General features: G+C 32.9%; 1 protein-coding gene and 1 long non-coding RNA gene across 2 annotated transcripts; one reads left to right on the top strand and one right to left on the bottom strand.

The window, feature by feature from the left end:
• The first annotated feature begins 1,813 nt into the window (after positions 1 to 1,813).
• LOC143239299 (uncharacterized) lies at positions 1,814 to 4,884 on the top strand. Its single transcript, XR_013021108.1, has 2 exons — positions 1,814 to 2,003; positions 4,625 to 4,884. It is a non-coding gene; the product is annotated as an uncharacterized LOC143239299 (long non-coding RNA).
• On the bottom strand, positions 4,814 to 13,539 carry RpS15 (ribosomal protein S15). Its single transcript, XM_076480222.1, has 4 exons — positions 13,466 to 13,539; positions 12,080 to 12,168; positions 10,218 to 10,452; positions 4,814 to 4,984 (listed from the first exon to the last, which is right to left on the bottom strand). The coding sequence occupies exons 1-4, from the start codon at positions 13,472 to 13,474 to the stop codon at positions 4,871 to 4,873; spliced, it is 447 nt and encodes a 148-aa protein (XP_076336337.1). The 5' UTR covers positions 13,475 to 13,539; the 3' UTR covers positions 4,814 to 4,870.
• Between the last annotated feature and the right edge of the window lie 5,033 nt (positions 13,540 to 18,572).

Consider the following 18,572-nt stretch of genomic DNA (forward strand, 5'->3'; position numbering starts at 1 on the left):
GGTTTCTTTACATTTCTACCCACATTTCCTACAAATACTTAACTGTTAAATATTTTGATTTGTTCTTAATAAACATTGAAATCACACACACACACACAGTGAACAGGATAAAAATGTTTATTTCCTCAAAGGAATTACAAAAACATTATTCAAATTTAATCTTAACTTACTATCATAGTTACAGTGACTCAGACATCCAGCAGGCGAGACCATCTTTAGGGTTAAACCCTTCCGGTGGAAACCGCGAATGTTGTGGAATGTAATCATCATTGCCACAATAGTTCGTGTTCAACTGCTAAAATCTTACGTTGTTAAAACATACTCGCAGGAACAAATAAATACTATTTTAAAATAAATTTCATTTTCTCGTCACAAGTTATTTATTTCCATATTTTCTTGGTGTTTAGCACAGAATCAGTAGTTCACGCTTATCAGCTTAAATCTCACATTGTTACAACAAAATTTTACGACGTTATTTTTCGATTTGATTTTCTTAGCGCAAATTATTTAATACTTATACCTACTTTCCCTTATGACTACATATTTTAACATTGTTATGTAGATGAAATTAATAAAATTGATTGTATTCTCAGAACTGATAACAGACATTAGCTTTTCTCAGGAAAATACTGAAAGCACACACACACTTATGGAACAGTTGAAAACGTTTATTTTTTAAACATTTTCTACAAAATGACATTGAATTTTAGCAATTGCTAACTGTAAGATACATTGTAGAGTAGTTATCAACCAAGGAGTACCATCTTTAAAGTTAAGCTCTTCAGATGGAAACCGCAAGTGTTTGTAGAATGTATTCATCATTGTCACTATCATAATTTTCACTAGGTAAAGTTATGTTGAATTATGAACTGTAATTAATTAATAACATTTCAAAAATTATCTGAAAGTTAGAGAATTACACAATATCCCTGAAGATATCCCATTTTCATCTGATTAATTTTGGATGAACACTGAACAAAATTCAATTGGTGATTCTATACTTAAAGGTTTAAGCTTCCAATCACTTTTCCTAAATAAAACTGATCATGCATAATTTATTTAAACTATTTAGAATAGATGATTGTAATGTTGTAAGTAAAATTTAAGATTCGAAGGTACTCGTTATGACATGTAATGTATTAATATTTATGTAGAACTGTATGTAGACCTGCTAACTGAGAAAATGGGTTACAAAGCTGCAGTACACTTAATATCTGAACAGCTTTACTATAATTTACACAAATTCATATATTTCCATATGTTATCTGAAAATTAACAACTATCACATTCTTTCCCGTTGTTAACCTTGAACCTTTCTGGCTAATTGTGAGGTTAAACCATTCAGGTATTGCAAAACGAATAAACAAGCTGTCACAATAATTAATAAAAAAATTCCATAGTATAAGCAAAATTTTTATTTTATTCTGAAACATACTAGAAAGATATTTGAAAATAGAGTCTGCAACACTTAAAAGTGAGCACAATTGCTACAGTGGCTCAGACATCCAGCAGGCAAGACCATCTTTAGGGTTAATCCCTTCTGGTGGAAACCGCGAATGTTGTGGAATATAATCATCATTGCCACAGTAGCTCGTGTTCAGCCGCTAATATCACTTTTAACATTAAAATAATATTATTTTGTCAGCAAGGGTTTCTTTACATTTCTACCCACATTTCCTACAAATACTTAACTGTTAAATATTTTGATTTGTTCTTAATAAACATTGAAATCACACACACACACACAGTGAACAGGATAAAAATGCTCAAAGAATTACAAAACATTATTCAAATTTAATCTTAACTTACTATCATAGTTACAGTGACTCAGACATCCAGCAGGCGAGACCATCTTTAGGGTTAAACCCTTCTGGTGGAAACCGCGAATGTTGTGGAATGTAATCATCATTGCCACAGTAGCTCGTGTTCAGCCGCTAAAATCTCTCCTTAAAATAATTGTAACATCACTTTAATATTAAAAGAATATTATTTTGACAGCCCAGGTTTCTTGACACGACTACCCAAATTTTCTAACGAGTACCTGAGTTAACATTCTAATATAGAATACTACAGGTGAAATGTATAAAAAGATTTACAAATACCGAACTGTCCAATTGTTTGAGGTTTTAAACCGATGTAAAGAAACACCTTTTCATCTGTACCTAATTAATAACATAACATCCAACTGCATCGCACCCCACAGTCCTGTACCCGTTTATACTTTCGTTTCTAAGATGTGTATCCGGCAATGGTCACTTGCAAGCTCTCTTTCTTAACCTGAAAATGGCTTAGAAAAATCGAAACTTCTTTTCTTATCAATAAAGGGGTTAATGCCCATAACAGCCGTTCTGATACACACACACACACACGTACAATGAACAGTATAAAAACGTTTATTTTTTCAAAGTAATTACAAAAAACATTGTTCACATTTAACCATAACAGCTACATTGGCTCAGACATCCAGCAGGCAAGACCATCTTTAGGGTTAATCCCTTCTGGTGGAAACCGCGAATGTTGTGGAATATAATCATCATTGCCACAGTAGCTCGTGTTCAGCCGCTAACATCACTTTTAACATTAAAATAATATTATTTTGTCAGCAAGGGTTTCTTTACATTTCTACCCACATTTCCTACAAATACTTAACTGTTAAATATTTTGATTTGTTCTTAATAAACATTGAAATCACACACACACACACAGTGAACAGGATAAAAATGTTTATTTCCTCAAAGGAATTACAAAACATTATTCAAATTTAATCTTAACTTACTATCATAGTTACAGTGACTCAGACATCCAGCAGGCGAGACCATCTTTAGGGTTAAACCCTTCCGGTGGAAACCGCGAATGTTGTGGAATGTAATCATCATTGCCACAATAGTTCGTGTTCAACTGCTAAAATCTTACGTTGTTAAAACATACTCGCAGGAACAAATAAATACTATTTTAAAATAAATTTCATTTTCTCGTCACAAGTTATTTATTTCCATATTTTCTTGGTGTTTAGCACAGAATCAGTAGTTCACGCTTATCAGCTTAAATCTCACATTGTTACAACAAAATTTTACGACGTTATTTTTCGATTTGATTTTCTTAGCGCAAATTATTTAATACTTATACCTACTTTCCCTTATGACTACATATTTTAACATTGTTATGTAGATGAAATTAATAAAATTGATTGTATTCTCAGAACTGATAACAGACATTAGCTTTTCTCAGGAAAATACTGAAAGCACACACACACTTATGGAACAGTTGAAAAACGTTTATTTTTAAACATTTTCTACAAAATGACATTGAATTTTAGCAATTGCTAACTGTAAGATACATTGTAGAGTAGTTATCAACCAAGGAGTACCATCTTTAAAGTTAAGCTCTTCAGATGGAAACCGCAAGTGTTTGTAGAATGTATTCATCATTGTCACTATCATAATTTTCACTAGGTAAAGTTATGTTGAATTATGAACTGTAATTAATTAATAACATTTCAAAAATTATCTGAAAGTTAGAGAATTACACAATATCCCTGAAGATATCCCATTTTCATCTGATTAATTTTGGATGAACACTGAACAAAATTCAATTGGTGATTCTATACTTAAAGGTTTAAGCTTCCAATCACTTTTCCTAAATAAAACTGATCATGCATAATTTATTTAAACTATTTAGAATAGATGATTGTAATGTTGTAAGTAAAATTTAAGATTCGAAGGTACTCGTTATGACATGTAATGTATTAATATTTATGTAGAACTGTATGTAGACCTGCTAACTGAGAAAATGGGTTACAAAGCTGCAGTACACTTAATATCTGAACAGCTTTACTATAATTTACACAAATTCATATATTTCCATATGTTATCTGAAAATTAACAACTATCACATTCTTTCCCGTTGTTAACCTTGAACCTTTCTGGCTAATTGTGAGGTTAAACCATTCAGGTATTGCAAAACGTATAAACAAGCTGTCACAATATTTAATAAAAAAATTCCATAGTATAAGCAAAATTTTTATTTTATTCTGAAACATACTAGAAAGATAGAATTTGTGAAAATAGAGTCTGCAACACTTAAAAGTGAGCACAATTGCTACAGTGGCTCAGACATCCAGCAGGCAAGACCATCTTTAGGGTTAATCCCTTCTGGTGGAAACCGCGAATGTTGTGGAATATAATCATCATTGCCACAGTAGCTCGTGTTCAGCCGCTAATATCACTTTTAACATTAAAATAATATTATTTTGTCAGCAAGGGTTTCTTTACATTTCTACCCACATTTCCTACAAATACTTAACTGTTAAATATTTTGATTTGTTCTTAATAAACATTGAAATCACACACACACACACAGTGAACAGGATAAAAATGTTTATTTCCTCAAAGGAATTACAAAAACATTATTCAAATTTAATCTTAACTTACTATCATAGTTACAGTGACTCAGACATCCAGCAGGCGAGACCATCTTTAGGGTTAAACCCTTCTGGTGGAAACCGCGAATGTTGTGGAATGTAATCATCATTGCCACAGTAGCTCGTGTTCAGCCTCTAAAATCTCTCCTTAAAATAATTGTAACATCACTTTAATATTAAAAGAATATTATTTTGACAACCCAGGTTTCTTGACATGACTACCCAAATTTTCTAACGAGTAGGCAGAAGTATAAAAATATCAACAGTAAACAATTACGAGCAATACCTTCTATAATTAATGAGTCGCTGTTAATTCAGGAAACCAACTAGGAAGTAAGAATTCATTTTAGACGCTTAAATTACTCATGTCACATTAAAAATTAAACAAGTAACTTCTTTTTCAAGGTTTTTATTTTCTTCTTCAGTTATATTACAGAAAGCAACCAAAGTTTACTTGAGAGGAATAAATCGAGATGAATGTGTTGCACCAATACCAGGTCTTCCATGTTTAACTGGCTTGTAAGTGATGCTAAATTCCCCCAGGTAATGGCCAATCATTTCAGGCTGTAAAGTAATTATTCATTTTAATGCCAGCACCCTAATTTTCACCCAAAAACTTTGGAAAAAAACAAACCAGTATAATTTATTTATTTAAATATTCAAACCAAAACAAGCCAGATCACTGTTATACCTGATCCCACCCCTCTCCTGGAACCGGAGATCTTCTCTCACACTTATACCTTAACATGAAGCACATGGCCTTTTCCATAGTCAAATAACTCGTATCGAAATCAGTTTTACCAAATCCAAGTTTTTGTAAGTGAAAAACAAATAAAGTTAAGTTTTGAGAAAATCAAAAAAAAATTATGTACAGCATCATTCACAACACAGGTTTAAATAATTCTTAAATTGATAATACTCCAGTAGCATGTGCACAGCTGATTTTCCAAGTTTTTAAATATTAATTAATATTTCAGTTCTTGGGCTTTATAATCCTCTCATGGAAATGTCAGGTTAACAGATGGAGAAAGAAAACCAAAGGTGGAAAAGCTGTGCAAATAAAGCGAAGGATGAGATGAAAAAAGAAATGGTTAGTACAGGAATTTTTTTTTGTGCAAAGCTACATAAGAGCTATCTGCACTAGCCGTCCCTAATTTAGCAGTGTGATACTAGAGGGAAGGGCAGGTAGTCATCACCACCCACTGCCAACTCTTGGGCTACTCACTACCAACAAATAGTGAGATTGACCATCACATTATAACTCCCCTATGGCTGAAAGGGGATGTTTGGTGCAACAGGGATTTGAACCCACGACCTTCAGATTACGAGTCAAATGCCCTTAACCCATCTGACCACACTTGTTCAGGAATAAAACAACTCTACAGTCATCATCAGCCAGCAGAAGATTTGGAGTTTCTTTAGAAGCCACAGCAAAGTTCAGGGAAAAAGATTGGACCCTGTAATATTCAGCATTCTGATGCTTAACAGGAGATGAATCTACTGTTGGGTCATTCGCACCAGAAGCCCACAACAAATGCTAGATGCTATTGTAACCCCTTGAAGTGGTAAGGTGTGCCTTGCAATGCATTGCATGGTAAAGCCTCACAAAACTCGAGTGCAGAAATAAAGTGATGCAAATTAACTAATAATTATGGAAAAACGTTTTGTTGAACAGATTATTTGAAGATTAAAATCCATCACTTTGTGAAGAAAACTCAGTCAGCAATAAGCAAATAGAAAAGTATGTTTAGCTTGAATGCTACCAAACAAGGAGGGAGTTTGGTAGGGGTGTGCAGAACATGTCATGATGTCACACTTATAAGTGAAAAAGTGATGCATGTTGACTTACATGAGACATCTGTGAATCACTTGGTTTTATTAGGGAGAGCAGAAGGTTTGTCACATGCATAATGAGGGAAGTGCTGAAAGATAATAGCTAATCTTGTGAATGGAGTTAAGTACCATACTGGATATCATGGTTTGTCTTAGCAATAACAACTCTAACTTGCATTTAATTGCTTGCTCTTTCAAAATGTGATGGAAAAAAGAAAACAAGATGGCCAGAAAAAATATATCAAGTGTTTCATCATACAAGAAGAAATTCATGATTTTTTAAAAATACTTCCTTATAGAATTAGGATATACCTTTAAAATACGAATTGTTGGCTAAGATTTTATGATATGCTCAGTAATATAACAAAGTGGTTTAATTACATTTTGAATATTACATGCATAGTAAAAAATACTGGGGTTAAAAGAATTAATATAGTAGTCTCAGGTACAATAATAATAAATAACAGTACAACACAGGCTATGCACGTACCAAGTGATTTCTATCTTGTGTGGCAAAATTACCACTTACACACTTCAGGTTCAAATAGCAAATAACACAGAAAAGTAGAAAAACTGTTATTATGAGTCTCAAGCTATATAAAATAAGCCAGTGTAATTTTCTGTGACTACCTGCAATAATTCTAGAAAGAAAAAACAGCACATAGGTTTAATTCTTTTCTGTGGTGATTACAGGGTCAGTTAAGACTAAAAGTCCATATAGGATTGGGGTAGAGAAACTAGCAGATAAAACTTGTTTTAACTGCAAAACAAATCTGATGTTTACTTAAATCACTTTGTAATCAAAGAAGTTACTATGTATTCACAATAAATCCTGAGTAAAAATAATTTAAAACATCTGATTGTATATCAACACAAGGTTTACTAAAAGTTCACCAAATTTCATAAAAATATATTTAAGGTATCGAGAGATAATTTGGAATGTTTAAATAGTTACAAAGTGGAATTACCCGAACCTGTATGGTATTAAACAAGTGAATAAAAAAAAGCTAAAATACAATATAATTTGATACTTGCAATAAACAAGTACACTGCTGACCAAAATCTTAAGGCAAATGAACATAAAGAAAATATATGCATTTTGCATTGTTAGACTCAACCACTTATTTGAGTAGAGCTTCAAAAGATGAAAATAATAAAAGGGAAAATAAAAATAAACTTTTTTAGTATTTAATAAGGAAAATGTGAACACTATGAAATGAGCCTAAATACTAAGTGGTCAAAAGTTTAAGACCATACTGAAACGAAGCGTTAATCAGTAAACACTTAACGAAATTGAGTCATCTGTGTTCAAGCATGAGCATTGTCAACATCTCCTATGTTACATTGGGTAAAAGCATGGCAAAAGCTGAAAAAGTTGACAGTTTGAACATGGCAGAATTGTCGAGCTGTAAAAGCAAGGTCTCTCTTAACGTGCCATCGCTGGCGAGATTGGACGTAGTAAAACTGCTGTTGCAAATTTCTTAGAAAACCCTGAGGGATACAGAACAAAAATTTCAAATGGTTCGCCCAAGAAAATTTGGCCAACATTAAGCAGAGTATTCGACGGGTTGTCCAGCAAGACACCAGCCGATCATTGAACCAGATTAAGGCCCTTACGGACACAGAATGCAACTCAAGAACAATAAGATAGCATCTACGCGAGAAAGGCTTTAAAAACCATAAACATCTTCAAAGGCCACACCTCCTTTCACACCATGAAACAGCTCGGTTAAACTTTGTTGATGCTTATCAACATGGAACATGGAAAAGTGGATGAGGGTTTTGTTATCTGATGAGAAAAAACATTAACCTGGATAGTTCAAATGGCTTCCAATGTTACTGGCATGATAAGGATATCCCACTAGTCATTTTCTATATGACACAGTGGAGGAGGTTCCATCATGATCTGGGGTGCTTTCTCCTTACATGGAACAATGGAGCTTGAGGTTATACAGGGGTGTCAAACAGTAGATGGCTACATTGGCATGTCGGAGAGAGCATCCTTATTGACTGAAGGCCCTCGCTTGTGTGGAAATGACTGGATCTTTCAGCAGGACAATGCTGCAATCCACAATGCCCACAGGACAAAGGACTTTTCCATGGCAAATAATGCAATTCTTTTGGACCATCAAGCATGTTTGCCCAAACTGAACCCTATTGAAAATATTTGGGGGTGAATGGCAAGGGAAGTCTACAGAAATGTACATCAATTCCAAACAGGACTTCATGAAGCCCTTTTCACCACTTGGAATAACATTCCAGCCAGCCTTCTGCAAATGCTTATATTGACCATGCAACTCATTACTGAGACCTCTTGTTGGGCATTTCCTACCCTCTTTAGGACTTCTAGTATTCAGGCTCATTTCATAGTGTTCACATTTTCCCTATTAAATGCTACAGTTGTTTTTATTTTCCCTTTTCTTATCTTCATTTTTCAAAGCTCTACTGAAATAAGTAGTTGAGTCTAACAATGCAAAATGCATATTTTTTTCTTTATGTTCATTGGTGTTAAGATTTTGGTCAGTAGTGTATATGTCCCTGTGTTCATTACACCAAGTACTAATGGGTTATTCCTTTAGCCAGGATGGTAGAACACCCAACTGGTGTGCTAGATTTCTTGGACTGACTCCAACTCAAAGGAGAAAGAATGGAAATAAGCAGAAGATTGCAACCTGATATTAACAGAAAATAAGTGGCAGTACTAAGTTAGTTGATAAAAAGAGCCTTATTAACAAATGCTTTGTTGCTAAAGAACTGCTAGTACATACAAGAGGTATCACACTTGCACCCAAGGCAAGGAACTAACAATGTTGAAATGACAGTCTGAATTAGTAGTAAAAATTCTTTACTATGAATTGCTAGCAGGTTGACTCTTTAAACTCAGTTGGTAGAGCATTTGCTGTATGTCCAATACATCTAAGATTCAAACTAGTCTCTAAACTTGTATTAGCTATTCTGGCTCAAATTAACTAGCCTAAAAAACATGGCAACTTCCAAGTTGTGAATAAAAGTACATTTTCATCTGTCTTTATATTTTAATTACACAGCCACCAGAACCTCCTAAATGAATAACAAGTTCACTTTCCATTAAAACTGTATAATACTGGTCATTTTTCTCTACCCTATCACCAGATGCACTCAGTCAGTTTGACCACCAAGTACTAGTGGTGGTACTAAGTTACCGTTTTGTCCATAATGACTGCAGCTTCTTATTGAGCTTTAGTCTTGCTACATTTTATATTTAATTTCACTAATTTTATTGCTCCACAAATTACTCAAACTAATCATTAATAACAGTAAATCACCTAGTGCAAGTGTGCAGAGTTTAAAGTTTCATAATACATCACACAACTTTAAGGCAAAAGGTAGAAACTTTTACATTTGCTCAAAAAACATTAAAAAAGCGAAAAAATAAGATGAGACCTTTTGCTTTCTGAAGCCAGTCTTTCTTAACCTTAATCTTTCATAAGTTTTCTTGTCCAAAAAATGATTAATGTAGCTTTCAACCACCCATTTTAATATAAACAGTAAAGGAGAATACTCCAAACTACAACTTTTAAATTGTTACATAAATGATGAATAAAATCTTTGACAAGTTTAGCCATTATGTAATACATGAACAGTGTAACAATTACTTGTCATATAGTACTTTTGTTTCTATTGTAACTCAATTAAAAAACACTCATATTTAAGGTTTCATAGATGGCATGAACTTCAAATATATTTCCAATTTAACAAAATCTCTAAATTAGTAGCACTCATAAAATTAAAAACTGGAAAAATGCTTCACTGCATCAGTAGTGTCAAAACTGACATATTACTCAACAGTAGCATTTATATTGGACATACTTTCACAACAGAATTTTTCACCTACTTGCAAAAACATGTCATAAAACATTAATATACACTATTCCTCAATTTGCACATATACAGCGAAAGCCAAAGAAATTTCAAATGCACTTACCTTAATTTCAACTTGATTGAAAGTCTTTCCATTATACACCCCCACAATAGATCCAACCATTTCTGGAACAATGATCATATCTCGAAGATGAGTTTTTACAACTTCAGGTTTCTCAAGGGGGTCAGCTTCTTTTTTAGCTTTACGAAGTTTCTTAATGAGTGCCATCGGTTTTCTTTTTAAACCTCTGGAGAAACGCCTTCTTGCACGGCTATGAAGCAGCTCCATCAACTGTTCCCTAAATATAAAAATATATTTTCCATCAAAACTTGCAAAAAATGAACGTTGACACCCTCCCTCCCAAGTGCCAACTTTTGGAATGATAAATTTAGACCCAGTACTGAAATTACACACAGATCAACAAAGTATTGGTAACAGCACTAAACATTTCTATGACTGAACCATATATTTAAAGTACTGCTAACCCTATGTGTACAGGAGAGTCAAAGGTACACACTACTGCCTTTTTAAACTAACATTCAAATTTCAAAGAATTATACTACCAATATATGACTAAGCTTGATATTAAAATAGTTTATAATTACTTTTATAAAATGCAATTTGATTTTTAATATCAAAATTAAATACTAAAATTATCTATCAACTGACATCTGAGCACAGTGATAGACTGCTGTTTCTATTACTACCATAGTACAATCATCCAAGTGTCCAAAGAATTACACTTGTGGTACTACAGAGAAACAAGCCAGAATATAAATCTCCCACATTCAAGCTTTCAAAAAAAAACACTAAAACTACATACCACACCCTTGTATGTCATCCTGTTCTTTTTAAAAACATCAATAATTTTGTATCATATTTGCTCTATAACTATTTATAACTAAAAAAGAGCAGACTGTTCAAAATTTAAGGTTTGTTTTGGTACACATTTTACATCAGTTCCATTTTTTTGTAAATGTGTTTCATTCAGTTCATGAATTTTAAATGTTCAGTTAGATGTTTTAGAATATTAATTGTTGTGTGCTCTTAAAATAATCCCAAGAATTTAGTGAAATAAATTCATAGTAAGATGCAACTGAATTAGCAGTTAAAACTACAAGGTAAATAACAGCTCCAAAGAATAAATAGAAAGAGACAATTTCATTTTGTGTTTTTCAACTTTTCAATTCACTGTATATTTTGATCATGTTCAATTGTTGTTAGGACAGACAGAGTATCTGATATTCATTTAAAAGATTAAATATGAAAAACCGTCTCGTTTGGGTTGAGAAAATTTATGTACAGGAGCTCCTCTACGTAAAAAAAAAATTAAAAAATTCTCAACCCAAACAAACTGTTTTCTTACATACATCTTTCTCTACAAGTGGGTTTTCTCAACATCACTGATTATTTAAGATATTGTTCAAATTATGTCAATGAACTATTAAAAATATTTTTAACAAGCCACCTCTTATTCATAAATCTTTAGTAAAAATACTTCATTACAAATTTCCACACTTTGGGGATATATACACAGTAAACTCAGAATTGCAGTAAATACTTTCTCAATATGGTTTGACCCATGTACATGGGGTTAGTTATTTTTAAACTACTTTCTCATATAACTGAACTTTTCCCATACAAATGAAATCACAAAAATCTATAACTGAAAAATTAATAATGTTTTAATAGCATTTAAATTGCTGTCTTCAGCATAGGTAGATTTACAATTGTTTGGCTATTTACAAGAGTTTTACAAAAATATAAACGAACAAGTATAACAGTGACAAAAATTATTTTGCTTCACAGAAAACAGTCTAAACTGTTGACTATCACTTGATAACTGACACTTTCTAGATACAGAACTGTTTTTTAATTGCTACTATTCAAGTAATTACTCAAAATATTAAGAACGAAAAACTTACGTAGACATGTCAAGAAGCTGGTCGAGGTCAACACCTCGGTAAGTGTACTTCCTAAAAGTACGTTTCTTCTTTACCTCTACCTGTTCTCCCTTCAAAAAGAAGTGTCATATTTACAATAAAATCTTCCTTAGAAACTCAACATTATTTATTACACAAGTTAAATAATGACTCAGACATCCAGCAGGCAATACCATCTTCAGGGTTCGACCCTTCTGGTGGAAACCGCGAATGTTTTGGAAGGTATTCATCATAGCCATTTTACAAACTGTAGAATGCAAAAACAAAGAGAGTACACAAGTTTACAGATAACATGTTTTGTGAATGAAACCCTGGTTAAAAAGTATTTTCTAATGAAACCATTTTTTCATACCTCAAGTGTAATGCACAAACTAATAAACAGACATCTGCCAAATTAAAATAAACACATCACACAATGGAGATTGTACACAGTATGCATTTTCCCAGAAACCGCTTGTTTTAATATCATTGGGTGTAGTTACAATAACAAAATGTGTGCTGCAATAGTGGTATGAATGATCAATTACATCAATGACAACGTAGAATGGACAGGTTACTACTAGTACTAACATACATCTGTTGCATTAAGTGCACAACCAACGTGACTACAAATCCTCTCCTATACTTTCATAGATAAGCTTGTATTTCATTATTAATATCTGATTATTGACCATTTTAATTTCATTTATCCACATAATATGAATACTTGGGAATAAGTTTGAAATGCATGGACTTTAAATAGAACATTTCATCTTGCTTTAACACGAGTCACACTATCAGGTGAATCGCCGATTGTGACATTTTGTTAATACTGTTCCAACTGGAAGGTAATGTGAATATTAAAGTCGATTTATAGATATAATTTTTGTTTATCATAAACTATAAATCACATTTACCTTGTACTATGAATTTATCACCTTAAAACTGTAAAATTCATTGGTATATGAACTTATTTTCATTATTTACATATCACCAAAATTTCTTCAGTCTCGTTAGGCTTACGTACTTCTGAGGTAAAAGCATTTTATCAGACATCAGTCAATCACGAAACAATGACATATGAACATAAAACGACTAAGGTTAATTGAAGTTTAATTCGGAGACAAGTAAAGCTTACTATAATAATCATTATTCAAGCTAAAAAAACTTTACACATATTTAATATAGCAGGCATAAGTGCTGCTTCGAGACGCGTCTAGAACACAAGTCAAAAGAACACTAAAAACGTGTTTTATAAAACTTAAAAATAACTATAAAAATGAAATCAGTGCCATCTTAAATTCTATAACACTGTACAGAAATATCAGTAAAATTTAACAATTTTTAGATCTCAACAGATTTATTAACAGAGTTTAGCATAATCCTTACCTCCTCCATGACGACTTGTAAAGAAAAGATCAATCACATCCCACAATTCTTTGAAAAAGGATATATTGTGATCCTTAGATGGCGCTTCAGTTACCTTTGTTGGTTTTAATATTTGTAAATAATGTATTAAACATATTTATAAGAATATAAGGGTCAACAATAAGAAAAATAATGAACACCGATTAAAGAAGCATAAATTCAAAAGAGCAGTTTTGTGTAAGTCAAATTATTATAGACATACAACTGGCATAAACGATTACTTACGTGAAATAAAGTAAAAGTTTGAAAGTTTTATTTCAGCAAATGCAATAATTTTTTACCTGTTTAATTATGCATACGAACCAGGGACTATTTATATTACTTTGGATATCTTACATATTAAATAGGTGGGAAGGATGTGAAAAGACTAGTAAACTGGTTAAGAGTAGCTAGGTTAAAGTGAAAGAAAACAGAAAGTCATATTGGACATTTGTTGCTAGTGATGACCTCAGAGATTATGTTTCTCAGAACGGCTGGTATGGATATTAACACTTTCATTGATAAGTAAAAGTGTTAATACCCATACCAGCCGTTCTGAGTTACATTTTTAATTCAAGTGGGTTTTGTCATCAAGAATTACCTCAGAGACCAGTGATTGGAGCCTTTACTTTTTTCTTATTTTATTAATTACACAGTGGTATAATGAGTCCATTACTAAAGTTTGCTAATAAATATAAATTTCCAGAATATTTTTAACAGTATTAAGAACCATTAAAGAAACAGAGACAGCTAGAATGGAGTCAAATTAATAGTTTTCTAGGCCATTGTTCTGAGAAACGTCAAAGCATTAAAAAAAGCATTTGACATTAAAATATGGTAGAATATATATATAGTATGCTTAAATACCACTCTTCTCTTCTCCCATTGTTTATGTTTATCCTCAAGTCGATAATTAAATTCAACTTTAAAATCAATTAACTTCACACTCGCGACATGAATAAAAAGCATATTAATTATCTCTCAAAAGTGTAAACATTAACATAACATGACATAACCATGACAATTAACAAATCAGAAACACCAACTAGGATAAAATGTAATACGTTACATCACTTGTAGACCTAATTTTATAAATGACGTTCCTATAGAAATACCTTGATAATGGTTTTATGATTAACACAAAACTGAACTTATTTCTACAGTTTCAAAGCTGATCGAACATGGATCCAAATATTTCACTGAATGTCAGGCGCTATACCAAGTGAAAACAAAACATTGTATGATTTGCTGTTAGCTTACTAACTGACAGATTCAGTAGCTTTTATATCTGATATCTCACTTCTAGATATTTTTTAAAGTTACCAGATTCTTTCTGTCAAATTTAAAACTTTCTAGGTACTCTAGGCTTACTTTTATAAATTTTCCAATCTTAATACCACATGCTCTTTATCTAACATCTAGATGAAAGCATTAAAAATATAACTTACAGCTCTTGCTCCTACCTAAAGTGTAAAGTTTTCTAAGTAGTCCTAATAGAAAAGCAAAACACTACAGTAAACTGCTCATTAACCAAATCATTTTGGTGGTCTTCTCTTCTGAGGCCCATAATATAAAGATGGGGTGACATATCAATAGTCATCACTGGCTATCCTATCACTGATGAATCTTCTTTAGTAAGTAATCAATTAAATTCAATGGTTGCTTCATCCCTAATGATCCTCTGAAAGTGGTCGTGGCAGGAACCCGATGCTGTTCAGTAGGCTGGCCATACTCTCACTGACATGCATCCAAAGACAATTACTGTGGATGACATTTAGCATGGACTTTGAACTATGTAATCAACATTATTGGTTCTTTTCACTATGATGTGCGATACTTCCTTAGTCATAAGAAGTGTTCAGCAGTACCATATCACCAATATGAAATTCAGGTTATCAACATTACCAGCATAGATACTTTTCATTTTATCACAAAGTGATACAAGTCTTTCCTGAATAAATTCATGTGTTGCTCCTATATTCTTCACACATCCTTGAGAGCTTGAGTGTTTAATTCTACTATGTCACAACCACTAGACAGATATTTATGGCTATGAATGATGTTTCTCAACTAATGAGCTTTACATATAATTTGTGTTGGATGGGATATTTCCAGCTAAACTACCCCAAAAATCCAGCTGGTTCTTGCCAGCTTAGGGTTTGGTTGATTCTGTTGTTTCTTGATCTGGTTTGGCTCAAAAATAGCTCTTTCGGGTCTTGAATTGTTGGCTTAATAATAGTTGTTGATTTCTTCTAGACTCATTTGTAATGACCAATGTTCCTTCTTTCCATTATCCTCTTGTAAGTGTTCTTATCTCATACTGTCTTTAATGTGCAGTTCCTCAAAACATACTTTTTGAGGTTACGCTTCAAACACCAATTTACTTTTGATTATTCCCTCCATTTTACGTAACCATCTATTTGATCATTTCTTAAATTTCTTCTTGACTATTATTAGGTGAATTGATGTTTAAATACTGCAGGATCTAATATTCCTGCGAATTCTAGACAGTGTTTTTAATATTGTATCCGCAACTTTGATGGACTCAAGCTCTAATGATATTTGTACACCTTAACCCAATTCTTATGCTATTGTCTCTTTTAGCATATAAAAATTGGTCATATGCTAATGAAACCTTTATCTCAAAAGAATCATCTGTGGTAAGTGGGACATCCACAAATAATGATGAATTATGGTTCAGCACTCAGTTGAAAGATGCTCAGGCAAATTGTGCATGTTTGACGTCAACTATTCAATATGTATTAATAATAGTATAGAAAAAATCTTCATGAAAATAGTAACTTTATAAACCCCAAAATAAAGTATTACTTGGCACAATAGGATTCGTTAAGCCTTTAAAGGACTTGATTTATTGGAAATGCAAGACATTCATGGATATAAGCAACAATTAAATTGAGTAATTCCACAGTCTTTTATATTACAAAATACTCTTTCATCTACACAACTTTTAATGGCTAAATATTGAAGTATTGAGAAGACACTGGAAAGAGTAAAATATCTTTTGAATCGGGTTGGAAGCCAGATATTTGTATAAAACTGATGTAAATCATATGAACAACGTCGTCAGTAAAATGAACTGTAAAAGAAACTGCATGAATAAGTACAGCAGCATTATGTTGAGTAAGACGTGAAAATAGTTCCTGTTGAAGCACTTGGCCTCTGGCAAAAAGAAACGATGAGAATAAATATATCATGGTTGTGATGGATTGTTTTAACAAATGATCAGAGATATGTGCCATTTCTAATTAGGAAGCAGAAACTCTAGCAAGAAAACTAATAAATGACTTCAAGACTTTGTTGTCTATGGATCTTCACGCAGATCAGGGATAAAACTTTGAATCACCCCTGCTAGCAGAACATATTAGACCTTTGAATTAACATCCTTTTACCCATCTTCTAATGATATGGTAGAGAGATACAGTCATACGCACTTTTAAACCAAATAGTTATTTATGTAGATAGACATCAGGAAACGTGGGATCAAAACTTGCACTTGTGAAGTATTAAATGCAAGAACATAAAGCTGTAGGCAACACAACACCATCCCTGATGTTTGGGGGACAACGCGTAAGGCATCACTGTATACACTACACTCACGTCCAGAGAGTATTTACTCAGCAGAATTGGTTTGGTTTGTTCTGAATTTCGTTCAAAGCTACTCAAGAGCTATCTGCACTAACTGCCCCTGTTTTAGCAGTGAAAGACTAGAGGGAAATCACTTAGTCATCACTACCTACTGCCAACTCTTTTACCAATAACTAACAGGATTGATAGTCACATTTTAATGGTCCATGCCAGATAGGATGAGCATGTTTGGTGAAACAAGGATTTGAACCTGTGACCCTCAGATTGCGAGTCGAGCACTTTAACCACCTGGCCATACTCAACAGAGACTTACACAAAATATGCAGAGAAACAAAGGAATGTCACTAACTTTAACAGGGAAAGATTTAAATCAGCTAGTGATAAAACGAAAAGTTGTTGTTTTGCTAATTCTAATAAGTTTGGTTTGAATTTCGCGCAAAGCTACACGAGGGCTATCTGTGCTAGACATTCCTAATTTTGCAGTGTAAGACTAGAGAGAAGGTAGCTAGTCATCACCACCCACCGTCAACTCTTGGGATATTCTTTTACCAACGAATAGTGGGATTGACTAGTCTTACACCAAATATGTTCCCCTTTCAACCGTGGGAGCATTAGCATTTCACGGAGATTCGAACCCACGATCCTCAGATTACGAATCGAGTGTCTTAATTACCTAGCCATGCAATGTTTATCAATCAAAGTTGATTAATTTAGGCATACATCTCGCAGTTCAAGTTCCAATGATTTATTTGAAAATTGGCCTACATTTAGTTGTGGAGTTCTTTAAAAATGTGTTTATGAAATTAGGCCTACATGTGAACTTGGCTATAGAGAACATTTATTAAGGAAAATATTAATTTTTATCGCAACGTGGACATTATTTCACCGTGTAATCCTACAGAATCCATCCAATGATGGAATACATTGCAGTGGAATAATTATGCGAGTTGTTATTGTACAGGTTCTTATCTAGACGCACTGCTGAAATCCACTCCCATGCTGCTAAAGGCAGATCAATTGAAAGGGAACTGGCTGGGGGCATGATTCTCCAAGAAAATTAATAATTTACAGTTGCTATGCAAGTTTAATATCATATGCCTATGTTATATATAAGTAAAAATATATACACACAAACCTATATTTGTAACGTACACAGGGCCTAATGATGTAGGATAGAAGGTAATTACTAATTAGCTACAAGAAACCGATAACATCATATAAAGAAAATGGCCATGACAACCTAATTCTGGGAATTAAATCATAAGTAAGTTAGCGGACTAAATGCTAAAGCTCAGATTAACGTGTAAGAAATAGTAAATTGGATGTTTGAGATTAGTTCAATGGAGTTTTTCATTCTTAATATGGTTCTTAAAATATCAAATATGTCAGAAAAAAAACGCATCGATTGTTCTGTTTTTTGCTTTAAGCTTTTGTAAACAATGTTTCTCAAATAGTTTATTAAGATTAATCTTTAATCACATTT

Source organism: Tachypleus tridentatus, chromosome 2, assembly GCF_004210375.1.
Source record: "Tachypleus tridentatus isolate NWPU-2018 chromosome 2, ASM421037v1, whole genome shotgun sequence".
NCBI classification, from domain to species: domain Eukaryota; kingdom Metazoa; phylum Arthropoda; class Merostomata; order Xiphosura; family Limulidae; genus Tachypleus; species Tachypleus tridentatus.